Source organism: Lepisma saccharinum, chromosome 25, assembly GCF_977018435.1.
Source record: "Lepisma saccharinum chromosome 25, izLepSacc3.1, whole genome shotgun sequence".
Classification (NCBI taxonomy): Eukaryota; Metazoa; Arthropoda; class Insecta; order Zygentoma; family Lepismatidae; genus Lepisma; species Lepisma saccharinum.
In genome coordinates, this window is record NC_139253.1 from 18142342 (window position 1) to 18165680 (window position 23339).

The 23339-nt window shown below is 37.8% G+C and overlaps 2 protein-coding genes across 7 annotated transcripts in view; one reads left to right on the forward strand and one right to left on the reverse strand.

Annotated features, from left to right (window-relative positions):
* Klc (kinesin light chain) overlaps nt 1–13835 on the reverse strand; it is a 108554-nt gene extending 94719 nt beyond the window's left edge. For 2 of the 5 annotated variants that reach the window (XM_083112021.1, XM_083112019.1), the window contains exons 1-2: nt 13748–13835; nt 10814–10894 (exon numbers count right to left, since the gene is read on the reverse strand). In XM_083112021.1, coding sequence (XP_082968147.1) covers nt 10814–10854 — 41 coding nt within the window. In that variant the 5' untranslated portion in view covers nt 10855–10894; nt 13748–13835. Of the gene's footprint in view, nt 1–10813; nt 10895–13546; nt 13569–13747 lie in introns of those variants that run through there. The other 3 variants (XM_083112027.1, XM_083112020.1, XM_083112026.1) reach the window with 3 other exon arrangements.
* Nucleotides 1–23339, forward strand: part of LOC145978973 (uncharacterized) — a 59234-nt gene that overhangs the window by 20959 nt on the left and 14936 nt on the right. Inside the window, exons 1-3 of one of the 2 annotated variants that reach the window (XM_083112017.1) lie at nt 13881–14041; nt 15976–16095; nt 19133–20750. In XM_083112017.1, the coding sequence (XP_082968143.1) occupies nt 13979–14041; nt 15976–16095; nt 19133–20750 (1801 nt within the window). In that variant the 5' untranslated portion in view covers nt 13881–13978. Of the gene's footprint in view, nt 1–13880; nt 14042–15975; nt 16096–19132; nt 20751–23339 lie in introns of those variants that run through there. The other variant, XM_083112018.1, reaches the window with a different exon arrangement.

The window sequence follows — 23339 nt, forward strand, 5'->3', positions numbered from 1 at the left end:
TTGTGTATCTAACAGTAGAAGATAGAGCATGGGGAAAAATTGTTTTAGTTTCAAGAACAATAGACAAACATCACAATTCCACCACAAATCCTTGGAAACTCCACTTACAAAAATGTGTCAAGAGGTGGCAGTATCTGTCAAAGTCATCCAAGTTAAATATGTTAGTCATCAACAGGTATACTTTTTTTCTGTATGCATAAGCTTAATGGTAGGGACACACATTTATGGGGGGAAAAATCAAAATTTCGGTACAAAATTGATGAATAAAATCACTAATTTGAAAACTACCTTTGTTGCCGACAAAACTTTCCATTCTCATAATATATTCTTAACTTCAGTGCTCGAAGTCGGGGGGAGGGGGGGGAGGATGCAGAGGGATGGTGGTAGAAAAATTTTCACAAAGCATTACTCCCAGCTGTTTCATTGTCACCATGTTAAACAACAGGAGCATATCCCCTGCTAGTCACAAGGCTCGACCAATCATTCCCCAGCTAGCAATTTCCACTTCAAGCACTACCTAACCTTCACCTATGTGAAATAAAAGGAAGTAAAAACACTAACGATCTCTGACTATGTGGTGTCTGAAAGTATAGTCTTGTCTACAGAAAATATATATTTAAATTGAATATTCGATAGACAGCTCCAAAACAGTCTCGTAACAACTAACGAAAACTTTATGCATCATTCTTCCGAAAATAAATCACAATGCATTATTCATGAAGCTGTCTTATGGATTCCTGCTAACATGAATACCTGATCACTTCTCAGAAATTTAAATCAAGCCAATTAGTTACAACACACGATATTTATTATATAAATATTGAAGATTTGGTTTGATTTGGTGTTTTAAGTCCACTTTGTGCACAGTAAGGCTAATCGGGACTGGACCTACAGTTTAAAATGGGATCCGAACCACTATGTGCCTCCACCGGGTATCGAACCTGGGACCCCTTGATTACAAGGCAACAACGATAAATATTGAAGAGTTGCGTCATAACATATATTTAGATTCACTCATGTAGTTATTGGAGTATTGCATTACGTTTTTCCTTGGGTAAGGAATTCCACTTTTTCACTTCAAAGTTCAGAGAAGACAAACAAGGCTTTGGCATTTTAACTAGAAGGTGTTATCAGCAGGGGTAGACTTATATGCACTAAAAATGGCCAATATATGCATGCAAACACACATTAAAAACAGTTTCAAATTAAACCTTATATATGGTCTATAATATGCTTTATGAGCCAGCCCCCTTCAATATAATTTCCTTTTAAAATGATTGTGAGAGACATACATCACCAAAATATAATTTGAATACATTTCAAATTAGCAATAATGTAACCAGGAGGTAAAATGGCATTAGGTCTGGATATGCTTGTCGTCAAAAACTGGTACATGGATACTTACATATTAATAATGGATGCACATGAAAAATCATAAATACTAAATGCTCTGTAAACAGCAAAACAGTGCAGTATGACAATATACAGGGTCATCCGTTTGAGATGTCAGAAAAATAAACCGTTATCTACAAGAGGGTAATGTAGATATCTGTGAGCAGTTTGTTGTAATAGAAGCAGAAAGGACGTAAATTTTGAGTGAGTTTACAGTCTTCAGCTGCATGGCGGCAGTAGCATGCTTGTAATAGTCGAAAAATTTGCATACCATACGACATACTGTGAGCGCTGTTGTGACGTGACCACCACCTTTGTTACCATGCACATTAGCGCCGCCATGTTCCTGAAGTCTGTAAACCTCCACTCACTCAAAACTTACATCCTTTCTGCTTATATTACAACAAGCTGCTCGGAGATACGTACATTAATCTCTTGTTTACTGTTTACTTTTCTGACATCTCAAACGGATGACCCTGTAATTTGGTGAATTTTCACTGACCAACTTTTCAAATTAGTGGTAATGATGTTACTGGTGGTGGGGAAGCAAGCAGCAACCTTCCAACAATGAGAAGAGCTTAGCACTTACCTCCAAAATACACATATTACATGAGATATTCGGGACCTCATCCAAAATACTAATTCACCCATGTCTTGCTGGCAATAGTACTTCAAACTAGCCATAAAAGCCTGAAGATTTTCTTTGCATGACTCGGGGAAACGTTCCTTAATTATCTTGAAATTAAGTGATTATAAGTTCATCCTCGATACAGGGGTAAATGGTAAATTAAAAAAAAAACAAGGAACAAAAATAAAGTATGAGAAAAGAAAAGTGAGGGAATCCTTTGTGGCAGAACTTAAAAACACTATCTGAACATGCAAGTAGTCTTCCAGGATTTTAATTGACAGATTTTGAGCAATTATTGTTCATTTAAAGGCTGTAAATGTAACCATTTGTATTTAACTGTTGCATCATTTGTTATTGATTTTATTAGTTGTAACTGACATGTCATTTCATTCCTTATATAACTTGAAAAAGACACACACGTGCTGTGTTGAAAATTTGGGTACTAAAAAAAGGTTGTATCTTCAAGGAAAAGTACAGTTTTCATTATTACAACTACGAATGCGAATACACCAACAATCTGCAAGCATTTAAAATACGTTGGGTGCAGCATTCAATCAACAGATACATTTCCAGACCAACTCAATATAATTATTGGTTTCCACTTTTTAAGATGGTGACCAATACATCCTCATCGAGTGAGTAACTGACAGGTACAAATCTTGGTAAAATTTCTAACCCTATCCACCACCAATGGCCATTAGCTGAGGTTTTAAATTCATCGACATTTATACTACTCACTAAACACTTTTTCTGATGGCCAATTTCAAAGGTGGATGCTGTTTAACAGAGGACCTTGTGTTGGAACAATTTCAACATGTTGCATATTGTTACTAGAAAGTATCGGAAACTTCATCATTGAAGCACTTACAGAGGTTGTTTCCGATCTGCGATGACGAAATGTCACACCTTGTGCAGCACCACCAAGCGGGAAGAGAATGAAGCTGCCAGTCGTGTGGGCACTTTGGACCGTTGACTGTGAGTGACAGGTGTGGTCAGTGCGTATCAGGAAGAATGCCAACGAAAATCAGTGCATATTGGGAGGGTTACATAACTTAACTTTCTGAGGTAAACTACAGTTATAGCACCATTATAAAACTGTGCAAGGAGCGTGAATTCACTGTCCAAAAATGGCATATCACGGGTGTTGAAAGGGGCAGGTAAGGCAAGGCGTGGAATGATTCCTGTGGGGCAGAAACTGGCCAACTCCCAGCCTGCCACTAGCCGCACACCAGCTACAATTCGGGATGTCAGGGTGCTGGTCACCAGGGAGAATCTGGCCACGCAGAGAAGTATCGCGAACCGGCTACAATCATCACTGAAGACAGTGCACACCATCATTCACTGCAATTTGATTTTTGATTGATTTGGTGTTTAAAATCCACTTTATGCACAGTAAGGCTAATTGGGACTGGACCTACAGTTTAAAGTGGGATCCGAATCACTATGTGCCTCCACCGGGTATCGAACCTGGAGCCCCTTGATTACCACTGTGATTTGAGTTTGGAAAAGCAACACAAGGGGCATGTTCATAAGATCTTGCCAAAACATATCCAGGAATGTCGCACTAACTGTCAAAAGCTTTATGAACAGCACCTGTCAGGAGAAAAGTGGAAGTTCGTTGTTACATTGGACAAGGCATATGTTTATCTTGATGACTGTCACAAGCCACGTGCAATTTCTTATCAATCGACATGTGTGAGGGACTTTCAAAGATGGTTCACTGTATGTAAGGAAAGTTTTGGAAACACGTTTCATGATCATTGCAGGATACTCGTACAATGGCAAGCTGACCATACATCATGTTGCCAAAAATACGAAGGTTAATTCAGATTATTATCAGGCTAACGTCCTGACACCCATTTATCGCTATGACATTCCCTATCTCTACAGAAGGGACCAGAATCGTGTGTGGGTGCATCAAGACAAGGTGTCAAGTCACACACATTTTGTTCAACCCGCCTCTTCCTCCAACAAATGGCAGAATAAACTGGAATTCGTGCCATTCCTTTCACAGACATTCCAGTGAAGTCACCTGATGCCTCACCGATGGACTTTTGCATCTTCGACCTACTGAAACAAGCCTTGTCTCACAGGAGAACCTGCACCATTGAAGGGCTATGGACAGCCTGTCAGGGGGAGTGGTTGAGGCTGGACATGACTACACTTTGTGCCGGTCTCCTAGAGCGGAAACTTAACATTCGGGAAATTGCCAAGATGCAGGGCCACCAAATAGAGCACTCTTGATAATGGTGACATGGTTTCTCTTAAGGTAGGTGCAGTTTGAAATCGTCACCATAGATCGGAAACAACCTCTGTGCTATCGGATTTAAAATTGTACATACTCGAGTTTAGACTGAAATTACAAATTAACCAGTTATATCTACATAAAAAAAAAGGTTGCATCAAAATTTAGCTTATTCTATCCTGCATTTGCTAACCAAAAAAGGGTCAGTTTTTTTTTTTTTTTTTGGGGGGGGGGGTATTTAGCAAAAGACCGCTCTCTCTGTAATTCTGTTAATCAAAAACGATTTGTCCGATCGTCGTGAAATTTTAGTACAGTGGAGGCAGAAAGATTTTAAACATAATTCTTAATTTTGAAGTTTCAAAATTTGTCAAAAAACAGTTTTCTTCAATTTTGCGAAACAACTTTTTCTGAATATTGGGTAGCCCTATAAATACAATATTGGTCTTGCTTTGAAGCTCTTTGCATATGTTTTTAAAATGTATTATCAATGTCAATTCAATTTTATACAGATTTCTATTCAGCGGAGTAAAGCTGTACGCGGAGCGTGGCAACATGGCACACAGCGATGTTCTTTGAACCGTGAAAACTACGGGCTCGCAGTGCGAACCACGTTCCACATACAGCAATTGTAGTTTCTGGCCCAAAGAAAGAAAGCCAACTGAAAAGAAATCTGCATTTTGCTCTTATATCACCAAAATCCATGACAGTGAACAAATGTAGAACATGAGCTAGGCTCTCCAACTGTCTATAATTTCTAAGCACAGTTGAGTATTCCTGTTTCAGAGATACACGGCATTATTTACAAGTTTCAAAGTTATAGACAAAAAACACTGATTGTTGTCTCTCTCAAGATAAGCTTACAGCATTAATTTATGTTACTTTGAGTTACTATTTAGTAGGCAAATCAGTCCACCAAAAAGTTTTACTTGCGGCTCTGGTGATTACTGGGATAACAATTACTGATATATTAACCTGTGGTGCAACAGCCCATGAGGGCCAGGGCCTACCTACTGACTGCCGGCCTAACTCCCACCTACCGAAGTGGGGATCATCCAGCCAATTTCAGGGTGACGTGTGGTCAGCACAACAAACTTCCAGTCATTGTTGTAGGTTTCAGTGACCGGGTTATGCTATTCATTCGTACCTCTCCAATTTCTTTAATGGTCGATGGCCACCAGTAGCATACACAGGCGGAAGTATCAGGAGAAAAGTTGTTATGCTTCCCCTAGGAGACTCGAAACTGCATGCATCACGTAGCCGAAGTCCAAAGCATGATGCCTTAGACTGCACGGGCATGGTGAGGGACAACAATTGCTGATAAGTACCATAAAATTCATTACTATTATTACTGGTACATGTAAAATTATCAATGTAAATGTTTAATTATGCATGTGTCTGAGAATGATTCTAGTGTTTAGGATGGATTACTGTTGGTTCTCAAAATATTGACAAGGCATCTTGGCCATCTATGGGTGAGGGGAGAAAGGTGTATTCAGCATGAAGATGCGACATTACAAAAGTTATCCTCATGATCACTACAAGGCAGCTGCAGTATGTATTTAATTGATTGAATGATTTAGTTTCTTTAATGTAGTATTTTTGCAACTTTTGGCTAATTGCAATGATGGGGATGAAAGATGTTAAGATAAAATGGATGACGGGACAACCACAAGGCAGTCTCTCATTAGTACTGGGCATCCTATATGAAACAGAGGTTGACATTTGAGTGTCTTACACACCTGCAGTATATACTCAACGAATCACGATCCATGAAAACATCTCCATGCACTATTGGTATCTCGTGATTAACGGTTTGGCAATCCCTGCCCCAACTAATTCTATGAGTCACTGGAAACTAGAAAACAAGGAGGCAGCATCCACCCCACACATTACAAGGCAAATTCACTGCTATATATGTATTTTTCTTATTGTGCTTCCGTTATCTGTCTTTTGGATAATTGCAACAATGAAGATGAATAATGATGAGACAAAACTGAATAAAAGATAATCAGAAAGGAACATTCATGCATACCAGAACTTTAACTGGGACAATCAATCGCGATATTGTTCAGTCTAGCACTCACTAGACCACTGAGATCACATGCTCATCTCATTCTTAATGAAACCGTGATATGAGTATTAAATAATTATCTGAATGTTAGTAATAATGGGTCTTTATTAGCATGCAATGTTTGTTTGTTGTTTAAGTCCACATTATGCACACATAGGCTAATCAGGACAGGACCTACAGTTTAAAGTGGAAACTTAACCACTATGTACCTCCACGAGGTATCAAACCTGGCATTCTTTGCTTACATGGTGTAGCATGCAACGTTACTTAGACTTTACTCGTTGTCCAGAGTTTCCAATGAAGACAGGAGGAGAGGTGTCTCTTGAAACAATGTTAAAATAGGTAAAAGTAGTAGAAGCACTAGACAATGGACAAAGTCCAATTAACATTGTAGCCTATGCTAATATGAGTATTTCACAAAACACTGATGTGTATTGCAACAGCAAATGTAAGTAAGAACTATCAGTATTAGACAAGGAGATTCAAAAATAAATCGACAATTTCTACCTGTTGTTGACACCCATCATAATTAGCACAGGTGAGTGTGACTTGGATGTACTGTTATTTCTTCTTTCCCTCTCTCTTATCAGCCTGTAGTTCATTGTAATAGGACCGAAGGGCAGTGGTTTCAAATTTCTTGAATCTCAGATTAATAAAGTTTTCTGTATCGTGAAATTTGAAATGGCCAAGCTGTTTAAGCACTACTTGTAAGGCTTAGCATGAATACATTTCCTCAACACAATCCATGCTGTGCCAATTAGGCAGTTGTTTGTGAAATTGGACTTGAAAATTGTGACGTACTGTTATTACAGACTCTCTGTTCTTGTAAACAACACAAAAAGGATTTCCAATCTGAGATGCAGCCAATTGGTCGCCTGAGTTTATGATAATGAACTACAGACTGAAGAAAAATAAAGAAAAGGGCTATCAGTATGTGCAATTCACGTAAGTTAATTATGCTGGGTGAAACAACACTGAAGTGACAAGGGACAGTCCTTTGGGAATGAGCCAATCACAAGATAAGTTTACTCCATAGCTGCATGCCACACAAGCCTGCATTGAATTAGTGAAATCCTCAAGCGAAACCTGTTGCCTGTCGGTTGTCCCTTCAGTGTGAATTCTCGCTTTCAGTTATTAACCCGGAACTATTATCGTCAGGTCATATTTAACTTGATAAATATTTTTAGTAAATGTCACTACAGAATATAAACTAATAGATATGTTGTGGCTTTTCCGAGACTTTTTCCCTCGGTTTCTGTTCTATCACATTACATCAGTTGTTCTGAAATCTGCAGGTAATTTGAAATCTGTTTCGAGTCCAAAGCCAGCATGGTGGCTGTTAACAAACGGCAGCTAGCTTACGGTGGCAAGTTGTCTTTGGCATGCACCACATAGAGACAGAATTTTATCAGTTTAATAGTTTTGCAATCTCACACAAACATGATCCCTTCATGTATTATAGTCAAGTAATGAGTAGGTACTATTATGTTATTTCATGCTTAGCACCCCATGTAATGTGAGCTCACTGTATCGAATTATGCATTATGTATTGTATTTGTTTTGGTTTTTTTTATAAAATGCTATTGGTTTTGCACATCATGACTTATGAAAAATGTATAATGTATTGGAAAGGAAGTTTTATGTGGTTATGTCATGTTTATGGTTAATGTTAATGGAGGTTATCATTTTAATCAGAAACTTATTCTCTTTCAAATACAAAAAACAACAAAATATCTTGAACCCTTCCAGAGATAGAGCATTTGGTAAAAATTTACTATCCGTCGGATATCTATAACTTCTTCATCTCTTCAATTTTTGACATTCGTACTTACCTATCTGCTTCACGGAACATTCCTTAAGGCGTATTCACGTTTTTTTGAACAAAGTAATTGCAATTTTTCACATTACGAGTACTTCTTTCTCGTAGTCTTTTCGCTTGCCTGAGACACAATATGGCACGTACACCTTCCTACATAATTGCGTGTCATGCTTGTGTTTTGTCGATTTTCATTCGCTATGCGGTGTTTCAGCCTTCGGAACCCAAGAAATGCCCGTGAACAAAGCTCATCTGATCCATTTTTTTTAAAAAAACTTTTTCGCATTGTTTTACGAAGAAAATTGTAATGTTTCGTGGCGCTATCCGTGAATGGTTTTTAGGGCTATTCATCCCAGAATCGGTGGGAAATTTAAAGTAAAACATTATTCTCCTTTGAAATTTTTGAGTCCAAATTTCCCACCGATTCCGGGCTCCGCACCTGGGGTAATTGACCTAACGCCCCCGCATCTGCTCCGCTATGCTCAGACTAACCGGCTTTCTCTTTAGAGTCCCTGTTAAAGGTATATTAGAAACTTGGCCAGAGTCACCTGCCCCCAAATGAGCCCCAAAATTTTAAATTTGAAGAAATCAGTTTCCAGGATACGGAAAACTTAGCTGAATTTCACCATGCATCTAAGACACGTCATATTAGGCATATACCCACAGCACATTTCTTGTAACGAGTAGCTTACATTCACTCCCACATTTTCAACATTCCTTTCCTTTCTTCATGATCCAGTGTTCAATTAAATTAAAAAATCAATGGATCTTCCACACCCGGTACGAATTTCACCACGCATCCACAACATGTCATGTTTCTAACTCTCGTTGCAAACACAGACAGTTCGAAACACTGGATACGCAATGAACATGAACAAAACACAATCACAACACGTGATGATGTACGAAGGTGTATGCGCCGAAGGCTATTGTCCGTTGGAGAATTAATTTTCAACAAAGAACATGAATTTCCGCTTTGAAACATTCCCACATGACACAAAACACCTTCCAGATGTTAGACAAGACAATGCTACAGGAAGTTATTACCGTAAGTAGTTTCTTGTGTAAAAATGAAGAAATCTGTCCGATGAATAGTAAATTAGTACAGAGCATTTTAATATTTTGTCAAAAATCACATGTGAGAAATGACGCCCAAGGTTCCATCTTTGGCACCCTGTATCTCGGGCCAGGAATTTTTTTGGACAAAACAAAAAAATATGGGTTTCTTACTTTGTCCTGAATTTTAACATATGTTTAATTCAATAACATCTGAGACTATGAAGGTTAAGTCTTTTTTCTTTGCCTGCCTGAATTGATATGGACTATGCCTTATGTAGCATGATCAGGAGTCTTCCTGGGTCACAAATAAAAATTCTGTTTCAATGCCACAAACTTGGGCAGGAGATTTACAGCAGCATTGTGTTGTAGTGCAAAACACGTGGTTCTCACTTGTGCTTAATGTGTGTTGTATTCTGCTCTGGAACTGTGAGAGAGTTCTACTGTGATATAGCTTCATAATTTGTGATGAAAATTATCAGAGTATGTACAAAATGTTTTGCAAGCTTTTAAGTATATATTATTTGAGTTGCATTAGAAAAGATACCATATATGTTTGAAGTGTTTCATTTGTCTATCACTTGACATATTTCATCCTGTAACCATGTAGCAGAAAGGTAGTATGTATGTATTATACCTTCGTGATGTTTACATTTCAGAAGTTGTATATTTTGTTAGATGTAATGCTCATAGTTTTTCTTGTATGTACGCATTGCTTGCATGATAGAATTATTTTCCTGTAGTTTACGGTTATTACATTGTTATAACTGTATCTTTAGTCAAAATGAAAATAAATGTCTGATGAAAGGAGCGTGTGTTCTCCTGAAACGTCACAAAGAAAAAACTGTTTTCTTATGCTTGTAATAACCGTAAACTACAGGAAAATAATGTAATGCTCATGGCAATTTTAAATTTGTTAGGTTAGGTTGTCTCTTGTTTGATGCTTGTACTATTACCCATGCTTTTTCCCTTGATGTATGTGTAATTCTGATGAAAACACTGGTGAAAGTAGCACAGGATTTGATGACCAATTCTATACCCCTCAATAAAGTGAAATATTTTGGATGGTTTATGAAGATTATGTGGTTAGGAACGTTTTCAATTGTTTTTAGCTCACAGAGACATATTATTGTGAAGTAAAGTACATATGTTATCTGCAGTAGAGCAGGTCGAAGGCTTCGTGCAAGTCGATATAGCACCCCACATGGAATTCCACAACTAAAGCTATAATTTTACGTAAGATTACGAATGTTAGGTTTGGAGCTGATAGCATTTCCATAGTCTTCTTTAGTTTTTTTAGCGTGTGCATACAAACGGATCTTACAAAAGTGGCGAAAGTACTCAGAGCTGGCAAGTTTATATTACACAAAACATCGAAATCTGTAGATTAAATAAATACCGAAGTAATTCTCAAAGGGGTTGCTCAACAGCCCCTAAAATATCCCAGTTATTTGCAGTTTCTGTAATCAAACAAATACCATGTTACATAAAAATCTGTTAATTAAACAAAAAATGACAATTCACGAAGGGGTAGAGGCAATCAACAGCTTCTTGTATGTTCAAGGACCATTATTTAAAATAGAAAATACAAATCAGGATACTCACTGCTCTTCGCGTTCATCCATTGTAACCTCAGACGACACCATAGGGACAACCCTGGTTGTTACCAGTCAACCATTCTCCAATCTGCAAAACAAATTGCTTGTTGACCACTTTTGTCGTGTTTGGCTTTAATACTGGATGTTAGTGAAATATTTCAGTTTTACTTTTATGTACTAATCAAACAGAATAATGTATACATACACTTTAAATATAACAAACAAGATACTAGTGAAATTAAGCACATAGGAATTAAATAATGGTTCAATAATTTCATGATTTTTGTACTTTGTATAAGAGGAGGAGGAATGAATTTGTTAAGGGAGAATTCACATCGAAGCGACAAGTGAAAGGCAACACATGTTGCCAATCGAACAGAGACTTGTGTGGCCTGTCATGAGAAATGTTACTGCTGATTGGCTAGTTTCCAAGTGAAATATGTCGCTTCAGTGTGAATTTTCCATAAGATGACATTTAATTTCATAAGAAAAGTTATTCTTTCTTCTATCTGAAGTTGAATGGTCGTTTCATTTGGCTTTATATCCCTCCTTGCGATAAAATAATGTAAAAACTGCAGTTAATATTAAAACTAAAAGGATCTAATAAAAAATTACATCATAAGAAACTATTAAAACAAATTTCCAGTGTTCTGTTATTGAATGAACTTGATTGTGGTGTCATCAAGAATAATGTAAGCGAATGTGGAAAAAATATGAAGTTCTGACATGCTGATTTACATATTTGCAAGAAATATGTATTAACCAAGAGAATGTGTTCCAAAGTTGTTGTTGATAATTTGTTTTTGATAGAGAAAAAGGAAAGTGTAATACAACAAAAATAACTGGCATGTTACAGGCACAGGAATTAGAGGTCTGCACGGGCTCGGGCCAGGCCCTCGGGCCTAGGCCCGGCCCAGCCCAGCCCGCGGGCCGGACTCGGGCCATAAATAACCAGAACTTCTCGGGCTCGGGTCGGGCCCGGGCCTCAAGGCTATTTTGTTAGCGAATATTGTCATCGAAAAATAAATTTTAATTATTGAAATTATGGTTTACTTCGAGAATGAGAATAGGAGCACGAAGTACAACAGTGCCCATTTTTTTTTAAATGCTGAATTGGAAAGTAATTTTAATTATGTTTTCGGGCTCGGGCCGGGCTCATGTTTACTTATTATCGGACTCGGGTCGGGTTCGGGTTTCTTTTCCTCGGGCCGGGCCGGACTCGGGCCTTACAATTTAGGCCCGTGCAGACCTCTAACAGGAATATGTACAAGCATAATTGCACCAAACTTGACCAACCTAACAGGAACATAATTACAATCGGAAACAATCTTTCAAATGTAAAAATTGGATGCAAATATAAATGCAAACGTACTTTTAATAATAAAAAAATGTAACATGAAAACATTCATACATACAGCAATAGTCTGTATGTATCAGGCAACGACTAACCAATGGCTACGTATAGAATACAGAACTACTTAAGATGACCGGACCCCTCTCAGTATTTGGCATACTCACTAATTGAGTCCTCCCAATCACGTCGTAAACGTCTAGAAATTGCAAAATAAGGCGTTAGTTTTCGGAATGGAAACAATCGATTTTCACGAATTTTGTTGTTTCACAAGGAAATATATATATTCCTGATACTACCACAACAAATTTTAACTAAGTTTGCCTAACTTAACCACACGTCAATCGTTCGTGGGGCTAGCGCCAATGGTTCGTGGGGCTAGCGACAATGGTTCGCAATTAATTTGCAATTTCTAGATCCTGATACTACCACGACACGAAATTTTAACTATGTTTGCCTAACCTAACCGAAACTAACCACACGTCAATGGTTCGCAATTATTTTGCAATTTCTAGACGTTTCCGACAAATTTTAACTTCAGATTCGTCATAGCAGGCCTCAATTAGTAAGTATGCCAAATGTGAAGAAATTCGGAGAGGGGTCCGGTCATCTTAAGTCATACCTAGAATACAATTCATGTAGAAACTGTATGCTTATAATATCTGAATTATTCATTCACAACTTGAGCCAATGGTGGCATAGACATCTGGATGTATCATAATCAATAAATAAATATGGTTACAAATTATAAAATCAATGAGATTCAGGCACAATTGAGGCTGGGAAGCACATCATCATCTTCAGCACCATAATTTCAAGCATACGAGACCAAATGTGGTGGTGCATAATGCATGGTAAGTATCTGGTGGGAAAGGATATAAAAATCGGATGAAATGGATTACAAGAATGAGGTAAAATTTTCCTTCCATAATAGATAGGCAGTTGAATACATCCCCATGGTATTATCCACTAATACTCTTACGTTCTTAACCGTATATATAAAAAGAGCACAGGAAAGCATTCATAAACTGGAAACAAACTCGAATGGCAGATCACTTGCATACGTCAAAAAGATTCTTTTAGAGAGAGAATAGCATTATCAATTTGAAGACTCTTCTAGCCATTTACTGAGAAGAGAACATAATAGTTTTCGTTTAAAGTATTACATTATTTTAGGTTATATTGGGAAAATATTTACTTGGTTCTTGGACACACAAGGTAAAAGGAGCGACCTACTCCCCCGCGCATATATTTCGGCCAAAGTACCACTGAAATTAAACTATGTAGAATTTCTCCTTTTAACTTTTCGTTACTGTACTAATTATATTTCTATTTCAGAATCATTTCGTATTCTATATATTTAACTACAAGACGATCAAATCATCTTACATGAACTCAATATTGGAGAACGGAAACAAACTACTCTGCAGGGGAAAATGGCGAGCAATGCAGAGCACGAACTCCATTATTTACTATTTTACAACAAACCTCGAAGGTACATTGCCTTCGGAATTTATTCAAGTCATGCAAAGGCTGTTTGATTGAATGGACACACATGCATGTTGTGAATAATACTCTCAATTCCTTTACCTTCAGTGCAAAATTCCAACTGTTTCTTTCAATGCAGCAGAATGCGACGGATCTCGGTTTCACCCGTCGCATATCGGTGACATCTATATTCAAAGGAAGAAAACTTGGTCGAAACAAAATGAGCATCGTTAAGCGTGTGTGTAATGTGTATTTGTTACAGTGCAAGGCTTTTCTGCCTTGAATAGAGAATTTTCATTATACAAAAATTAGTAAATTTAAACAATAATTACAATGTTTGACACTGGAACTTCGATAACGAAAGCTCTGGCTCAAGTCGATCATTTTTACGTAAAGGTAAAAAAGAAAACTTCTCTTACATTAAAATATACAAAATTGATGAGATGTTCATAATTACTGTAAAAAATTGTATTTTCTCCAAAATACGTTGCTCCGTATAGGTAAAATGCTTTAAACCACTTACAATTTAAGAGGATATGAAAATTATTTTTTACTATTAAGTCTATCGTTACATCTATTAATTAAAACTTAAGGAGTTAGGAAAATAGGCTATATGTTGCCCGTTTTTTTAATGTAAGTCAGACGTTTTTTACAGTGTTTGTTAAGACTTTACGGTACTTGTTTACTATCCTTCGGACAGATTTCGTACATAGCCCCACGAACCATTTCCGGTAAGGTTAGGTTTGGTAGGGCCACGCATAGGTTACCATAGTTGGTAAAAATTGGTTTCGAAAAAAATATTCGTAGCCCCACACACCATTCTCGCATAGCCCCACGAACCATTGACGCATAGCCCCACAGGTGTCCGAAGGATAGTAAACATTTACCATTATGACGAGTATGGTTAGTCATAAATGCAGGAGAATTAGTGTGTACAGCCATCAATAGCCTTAGACAGCCCAGCCTCATGATTGATTGATTGATTCGGTGTTTTAAGTCCACTTTATGCACAGTAAGGCTAATCGGGACTGGACCTACAGCCCAGTTTAAAGTGAGATCTGAACCACTATGTACCTCCACCAGGTATCGAACCCGGGACCCCTTGATTACAAGGGGACGACGCTACCACTGTGCCATCAGGGAGGCCCTAGCCCAGCCTCATCCCTCTTCCTTCAGAAGTGCAGCATACGCCACAGGTGATGTGTAAAAAAAACATTATTGTCCCATCTTTTTTATTTTCTCCTCTGTCTTAGTGAAAACGACCTATTTTGAATCTTTCACATCCTTTTCCTCTTCCCATGCTTATGGGGGAAAAGGACAAGATATGGATACACACTATTCTCATTGTGTTCAATCAGTGATGTGAAAAAGACTTGGCAACTCGGAAGCAGTCTTTCTCTGTTGATGGTTCCGAATCACCAAAATGAATGGCTGAAGGTTCTGGGATAGGGTAATTAAAGGTTGTTAAATGCTGTCATGGAAAATACTAACTTCTTCATCAATCTTCGGTAACAGTTCCATACATCGGAGACACATTTCTTCAATTTTACACAAGAAATTACTTACGGAAATGAGTTTCTCCAAGGTTTACAATGTTCGTCAAGGTATTTCCTTTCATCATGAATATATTTGACCGGGAAATCATGTATTTTTCAAGAGAACTATCTCACCGACGCACAATTGCTATTGCTTTCATTTGCTTGCCCTACGACATCCGGATGCTGCATACGTTTGATGACGTAAGCCCCTGTCAGTGTTTCAACCCCCCCTTTTTTTTTGCTATGCTTGCCTAACGTAACCAAACCTAACCGAACCTTATCGGAAATGGTTCATGGGGCTATCCGTGAATGGTTCGTGGGATATTCCATGAAAGGTTCGTGGGGCTATCGGTCAGATACCTTGCATAATGGTCCGTGGGACTATCCATGAATGGTTTGTGGGACTATCCGTCAGCCACCCGTGCATAATGTATAATTTCCACCGGTGACGAGTTCAATAGTAGATATTTTTTGGTGAAGAAGGTTGAAACACTGCATACCCACAACGTGAGTCAAGATGTGTCCGCCATATTGTGTGTTCCGGAAGCAAAGAAAGGAATAAAAAAAAAGCACTCAGAATGTGAAAAATTGCATTTGTTTTCATGTAAAGAGCATAATGGCACCTTGAACTATGTTCCGCAATACACAGGTGGTAAGTACGAACCAAGCGAAACACAAAATATGTGATTTAAATGTGTCTCCAATCTATGAAACTGTTACCTAATGTTCTAACACCTAATCAGTAAGCTAATAAATTTATGGTTATACATTTATTTATTATTTTCTTTGCAGTTAAGGGATTCTGGAGTTATTCAGATAAATGCTTTCCAGTATGAAATTGCTGCAGAAATCAGCATGGAAACCTACTCAAAATTTATGTCCGTGTTTTGTACGCTAGTTACATCTCTTGAGGTAAGGGAAGCATAACTATTAAAATATACTTTTTATGTTAGCAATAAATACTGTGTAGTGAATATTTTCTGATATACTATCGATGTTATTCATATATGCTCTCCAAAAAAAATTGACACTGCTGAGAATTTTTTATTTAATCACAGCACACAGATCATAAGTGATTTTTTTTTTCCAGCTAAGTTGTCAACTTAATTCTCACCATCAAAGTTCCTGGATTCATGTCCTGGTCTGGAAATGGGTGTTCTTTGTGAGTGTTTCTTCATGAATTTTTTCATTGCTCATCCCATTACCAGTAGTGACAATGTAAAATGACAAGAATGAAAATTAATCAATAGTAGTAAATTACAAAATATCAAAATCCAAATTTCAAAATATTTAAATTTTGCTTACTTGCAAATGATTGTGGAATAAATGGTGATTGAATGTAAGTTTATATCAACTGGATCAACATTGAAAATGTGTAATTGTAAGTTGTCTTACTTTGGCTTTTATGTTGCTACAGAAAATATTCTTCCTTATACTGATCACAGGCCCAACTGGCGGCTGACCTACTTTTTGTTACGTAGTCTATCTGTCCACCAATCGTCTTCTAGAGTGTGTACCTCGATGAGGGTCAAGAACTTCAGTTACCAAGTAAAAGCTGTAGGGGTAACATCTCTCTCCCGTTACCCACGTATGTCTGGTTTTGTCAGTTCTTTTAATTAGCTTGTTTGTACAGTATTTGGGTGTTTTGTGTGCCAATTTTTTGTGCTTTGTGTACTATTGTACAACTTTTATCCAGTGAGGGTGTTAATAAACTTTCTCTCCTCTCCTATTTACAGCATCTTTAGTGGGTCTCCCCGATGGCGCAGTGCTAGCATCGTCGCCTTGTAATGAAGGGATCCCGGGTTTGATACCTGGTGGAGGTACATAGTGGTTCGGATCCCACTTTAAATTCTAGGTCCAGTCACAATTAGCCTTACACCCGCTTTAGACGAAAGCATTTTTCTTAAAATTTATGCCATGACCAAAAAGCTACCGTGTAAAGAGAGATATCTTATGGCATTTCAGATGTCATGGCATATTTCATGGCATTTCTCAAGGATAGAATCCGTCCTATTTCCTTAGCATTTTTCGTAGCATTACCAATCAGAAGCGACCTCTAGATCACGAGCGCAGTTGTAATGGCGGTCGCGTGAGATGTAAGCAACGTATCACTGCACATTTTTAAAATACGATAATTATTCAACCAAGAGGAATTACGCTTCGTATTAAATGGTTTTAGGTAAAGAAGCATGGCGCTGATTAAATATATACTTTACAATGTTTACTGTGCATGTATGGAATAATATTTTAGTTTTTTCAATTGTAAACACTGCACACTCGCCATATATGGTGTAACTCGACCTACCTTTCATGCTGTTTATGTTATGCATTGTAATCGCAAAAGTTAGCCGAAAAGTTACATGAAATGCTTGCGTGTAATGTACTAACTGCTATAAGATTTTTGGAAGCTTTTACATAGCATTTATCCTAACAAAAATGCTAAAGAAAAATACTTTTGTCTAAAGTTGGCCTTACTGTGCATAAAGTAGACTTGAAACAACAACTCAGTCAATCAGCACGTTTGGCAACATGCGGTGTATCCGATGCTCATTTGTTTTATTCTGCCATCAACATTCGGTTGCTTGGGACACGAAAATGCCCGATGTCAGTCAAAGAGTATTCAACTGTTCGCTGCTTCGTTCTTTTCCAGCCACCAGCTGGAAATGCGAGCAGTATAGTTATCCTTCATTCCTTTTGAAAGAAAAGAATTGTTCATTTACTGATAATATATATATATATATATATGACAGTAAACACTTACCACACGAAGAGAAATAATTCTATATTATGCGATCTGAGTCGCATTTTCAAGATAGAAGGAAAAAAAGATCGGCGTCACTTGGAGAAGAGGCACAGAATGCCTCCAGTTGTTGTAGGTTTCCATGATCGGGTTACACTACTCATTCGTAGCTCCCCAATTTCCTCGCGATGATGGGTGGCCACTGGTCCCATACACAAGCCGAAATCTCAGAAGAATAGTTGTTAGGAGACTCGAACCTGCAAACATCCAGTAGCTGTAGCCTTTCTCAAAGTGTGGTACTCGTACCCCCAAGGGTACATGAATAACATGAAGGAGGTACATGATCAGCTTGGAAGAGAAATGTCGAGAATTACCACAATACAATGTTTTTGCTGCAGATGTGTAGTGCAGACTTCATGGTTTCAAACTTCATAGCTTTGACATTCAACAGGAAAATAAGGCTGATTTTGTCACTGACAAAATGTTTCATATGTTTTGAAATAAAATACAATCGACAATAGACTAAACTTGAAGCCAAATCTCCGCTTGAAAGTTTCAAGTGCACAACCAGACATCTGTTAAGAAACTGGGTCAGGCTATGCAGGCACATCATTTTCACTGGAAACTCTGAGAATTTGCAATAAGAAGTCCAATATTGTGCTTGACAGTTTTGTTCTTTTTTTTTAACAACTCCGGAAAAAATATTAAAAATAAGTTGTTCTTTTTACTTCTTAGCATACATGTATTTCACATTTTTAGTCTTTTAGTTAAGCATAAAGATTGTAAACATAGGAACACCCAATAAAATAATAAACGTATGATTCTAATGTTTATTTGTTTACCATCTTTCCACATACAGTCCGAATGCCATTTTGCTCTATTGGAGATACACGCCTCCAACATATCAAAACACTCCACCAATCAGGCAGCCAAAATAATTCCTCAAAACCCACTACTCGGAGAAAACCTATGCTGGGGATACCTTAGACGTTTAGTTACTACTGAAGGGTACAATGAAAAAAAAGTTTGAGAACCACTGCCTTAGACTGCATGCTCATTTTAGAGGCTCAGATTTCACCAAACTAATAGTTTGTTATACGCTCCTTAGATACGTGATCTTAATTAACTCTGGTGTACAAAGCAAAATTATATCTATTTCATTGAAAAGTATTTGTTTAGTAACTCTTTTCTGTTTTTCTTCATCTACAGGCTGTACTAAATGATATATATCTGAAAAAAGGGAAGAACCTAACTGAAAATGATAAGATTCAAGATAACCAAGGCAATTCATTAAATCAAGAGGAGCAAGAAAATGGAAATGTTGAACAAGAAAAGGATTTAATAGAAGATAATGTCAACAGTCAATATTGTGATGGCCAGCAGAAAGCAGTAGACAAAAAACAACAATGTAATTCTGTTAAGAATAAAGAATCCTTTGCATGTGACTATTGTGATGAGACATTCACGTCATTAAAAGTTTTATACAAACATACTGTGCAAACACATACAGACAGTGACGGCATTTCTCCATCTTTCTATTTGTGTACAGAGTGTGGTGAATGTTATTTATCGGAGTGTACGCTTGAAGAACATGTATCCTATACGCATGATGAATCAGTTGAATTTTTAAATGACGAAAAGGTTCACTGGTGTCCATTCTGTGGTGAAATGTATACTTCTTATTTGGATGTAGCTGCTCATTTGTCCAGTGCTCATGAACACAATTACTGCTACGTTTGTGCATCAATATTTTCCAGTGACACAAGTTTAAGTTTACATATCAACGCAAATCATGTTAAAGGAATCTTGAATAGATTAGACAATTGTGTACTTGGTGATAATTGTTCTGATGAGAAGCTTCTTCGATCTGCCCCTTCAGATGTGGTTATTCCAACAGGTTCTGGTCAAGAATTTTGTGGTGCAGATTTTCACCCTCAAACCATGTCCGAAGCAAATGGTTACATGTCCTTTTTAAGTGAGTTCCTTGATATCTCGCAAAGGCCTCTTAAACGCAAACGAGGCAGACCTCGGAAACTAAAGAACGACACACTACATTTAGACTTTCCATGTCTATTGTGCCGTGCTAAGTTTCCAAGTAAAGAAAGTCTTGAAAAGCATTTATCATATAGCCACGTCCTGATGCCCCAAGAAATACACTGTTCGTTCTGCAACTTGAAATTTAAGCGAAAATCTGCCCTTAATAACCACATTAATCTAGTGCACAATAATCAGAATGAAAGTAGTGATCAGCTTGATTCGAAGGTCACTTCAGAGACCCATCTCAACATAGTTGTCTGTGATAGTGATGTTCAGAGTCACACAAACATAGTTTCTGCAACAAACCAAGAACAATGTAATAGTGCAACTTCAGAAGGTGATTTTTATTATTCATTTACCCCTGCAATAGGTGCAAGTAACTTTGTAGATAGTAACAGGACTGGTAGTGATCAGACTTTAATTGAAGAGAAATCACAAGATTTGTTGTCCAGTGTCCCGGTAGTTGAATCTGATAAAGATCCAGCATTTTCTGATAGGTTAACTAATTCAGTCACACCTGATGCAACTAGTGCATCATTGTTGAGCAGAGATTCAAGTGTAAAAAATACTGGCGAAATTTGTGTGACTTCACGTGGCAACGAAAAGAAAAATACTCTGTTGGAAATCTCCAACTGCCGTACTGTTCCAAAACGAAAGGCCAAATCAAAATGTGGTTCACATTGTAATATTTGTGGTGAAGCATTGAAGTCATTAAGTGATCGTAAGGTGCATGAAGACAAACACCAATTAAATGGATCATTTGGTTTGTTTCAGTGTCTTTACTGTAAAGGTATGTATATTTTCCACATTTTTGCATGTACATATAAATTGAATTACACTTTTGACACATATTTTATTACTATTTTTGACAAAGGTGATCTCTCTTGTGTTGGTGTCATTTATTACTAGGGGCCACGTAGATAGAACTGGTTATTTATTAAGTATACAGTGTGTGAGCATCTTGACACAGTGATCAGCATAAGATAAAAACTGAGGTTTCAGGTTAGAACCTGGCTAAGGCATGGATATATCATTGAATTTGTTGCATAGTCCAATTTTTCAGTTCATTCTCATACTCATAGGGTCCGTTCCGAAAGTCACACGAGTTTAACATGTTAAACGAGTTAAGGTAACTGTCCCATAAGTGTTTCCGTGCATTTCGTGAGGTTCATTATACTGTCCCAAAAGTCGCATTCCATGCAAGAGCGAGATTCACCAAATGCATGGGCCAGGAGGCTGGTTTGTTCGGTGAGAATCGTATGCTGCTTGCAGACAATGTGCATCCTTGATGGATTCAAACTGCACTAGTTCGGAAAATGTATTATAATTTTAACAGAGAGCAATATGAAGCAACATGCACAAGAAGAGTATGCCTTAACTGTTCTTACAATGTGATTAAAATGAGTAACAGTGTCTGCAGTAGAGTGTATTTTTGTCATAAGGACATTCCTTCTGCTGGAGGCCATCTGGAAACTTTCTCTAAACCAAACGCTGCGCTTTTGCCTAGAATGTCCCATAAGTCTGTAAAATAACTGGTTTTACCAGATTTACGAGCCCAGTTATTTTCGTAGAATGCATTCGTTTTGTTAAGACATTCGGAACGCACTCATAATTAACTCAAGAGATAGAAAAAACACTATCATAATGAAATACGAGGGGTGTCCCATAAGTAGCGAGCCTAACCTAGAAGGGAACAGGATGGGACCACAATAGCAACCTATTTTTCTACATAGTCTTCCTCCAGGTTCACACACTTTTGCCAACACTTCTGCAGTGCTTTTATCCCAGTCTCATAAAAGCTTTCCTCGAAGTTTGCAAAACAGCACAGATGACATCATCACCACACTGATAATGCACACCACCCAAAGCTTTTTTCAGGTTAGGGAAGAGACAAAAGTCTGATGGAGCAAGATCGGGTGAATAAGGGGGATGTTCCAACAATTCAAACCCACAATCACTGATGGTTGCCATCGCAACAAGCTATGTGTGAACACGTGTATTGTCGTGATGCAGAATCACCCCTTTAGAGAACTTTCCCCGTCGCTTAGTCTTCAAAACACCCCGTAATTGCCTCACCAGGGAAGCATAATGCTCTCCGGTCATGTTTCCCTTTCGGAGATGATCGACCAACAAAACACCCAGAAGACTGTCGTCATAACTTTCCCAGAAGAGGAACCGGACTTTACCTTCTTTGGGGTGGGGAAGCCAGGATGTTTCCACTGTTTTGGCTTCGGTACATAGTGATGAGCCCAGGTTTCGTCAACAGTCACAAGTCGTTCAACAAATCCATCTGGATCGGCCTGGAACAGCTCAAGATTTTGTTCTGAGATCATGCGTCTTGTCAACTTTTGTTCACTTGTCAGAAGTTTGGAACCCAACGTGCAGAAACCTTTGCCATCCCCAACTGGTCATGCACAATGTGCTCCACTGTTGATTTGGACATCTTCAGTTCCTCTGCAATATATCGCATAGTCACAAGTCTGTCTGCAAGAATAATCTTGTGCACATTCTCTACATGTTCTTGTGTCACCATCTTCACTGGCCTGCTTGGGTGAGGGTCATCTTCCACACACACTCTCCCCCACTTAAATTCGGCTACCCATCGCTTCACTGTGGTAGAGGATGAAGCATCCTCTCCTAATGTTGTTACCATATGCTCATGGATTTCCTTGGGACTCAACCTCTATTTCAACAGATACTGATCACTGCTAGTACCTCCTTTCTCTTAGCACTTAGCACACTTCTAGCTCCTCCAAGGACAAATAGGATGGTTAGAACTGGACACTGCTTTTCATATACACTTACAAAGAATTGCTATTTCAAATCCCCAAATTATTTTCAGATTGAACTATGGGAACCTTATCAGGCTCACTACTTATGGGACACCCCTCGTAGAAAGACAGAAAATACACCAGGCTTACATTTATGTGTGATATTTCATACATTTACCCATCAGTATGATATTCTATTTCAAGACATAGAGATTCATAAATTGGACCAGAAAATCCATGCAATTTGAATTGTAACATAATAGACTTACTCCTTACACAAATATATAATAATTCTAGGCTACGTTGCTTGAAAAATAACTAATATAGTCACCTATCTATTTTGGTAATCCATTCACTGTGTCACCAAAATTGATTACCAAATAAATTATATTTTTTCTCTAATCACACGGAAAGTGTGCTACAAAAATACTGTATAGCAATTTCGTAAAGTCTAATTAATTTGGCAAAATCAAATTGTGTGAAAATACTGTATTTTGCGATTGCACACAGGTATTTTAATATTCTTATGTAATCTTGAATATTTTGAAGAAAACTAGTAAATTAATGCTTATAAATTGGAGTAGAATACTCCCATACTAATATTAATC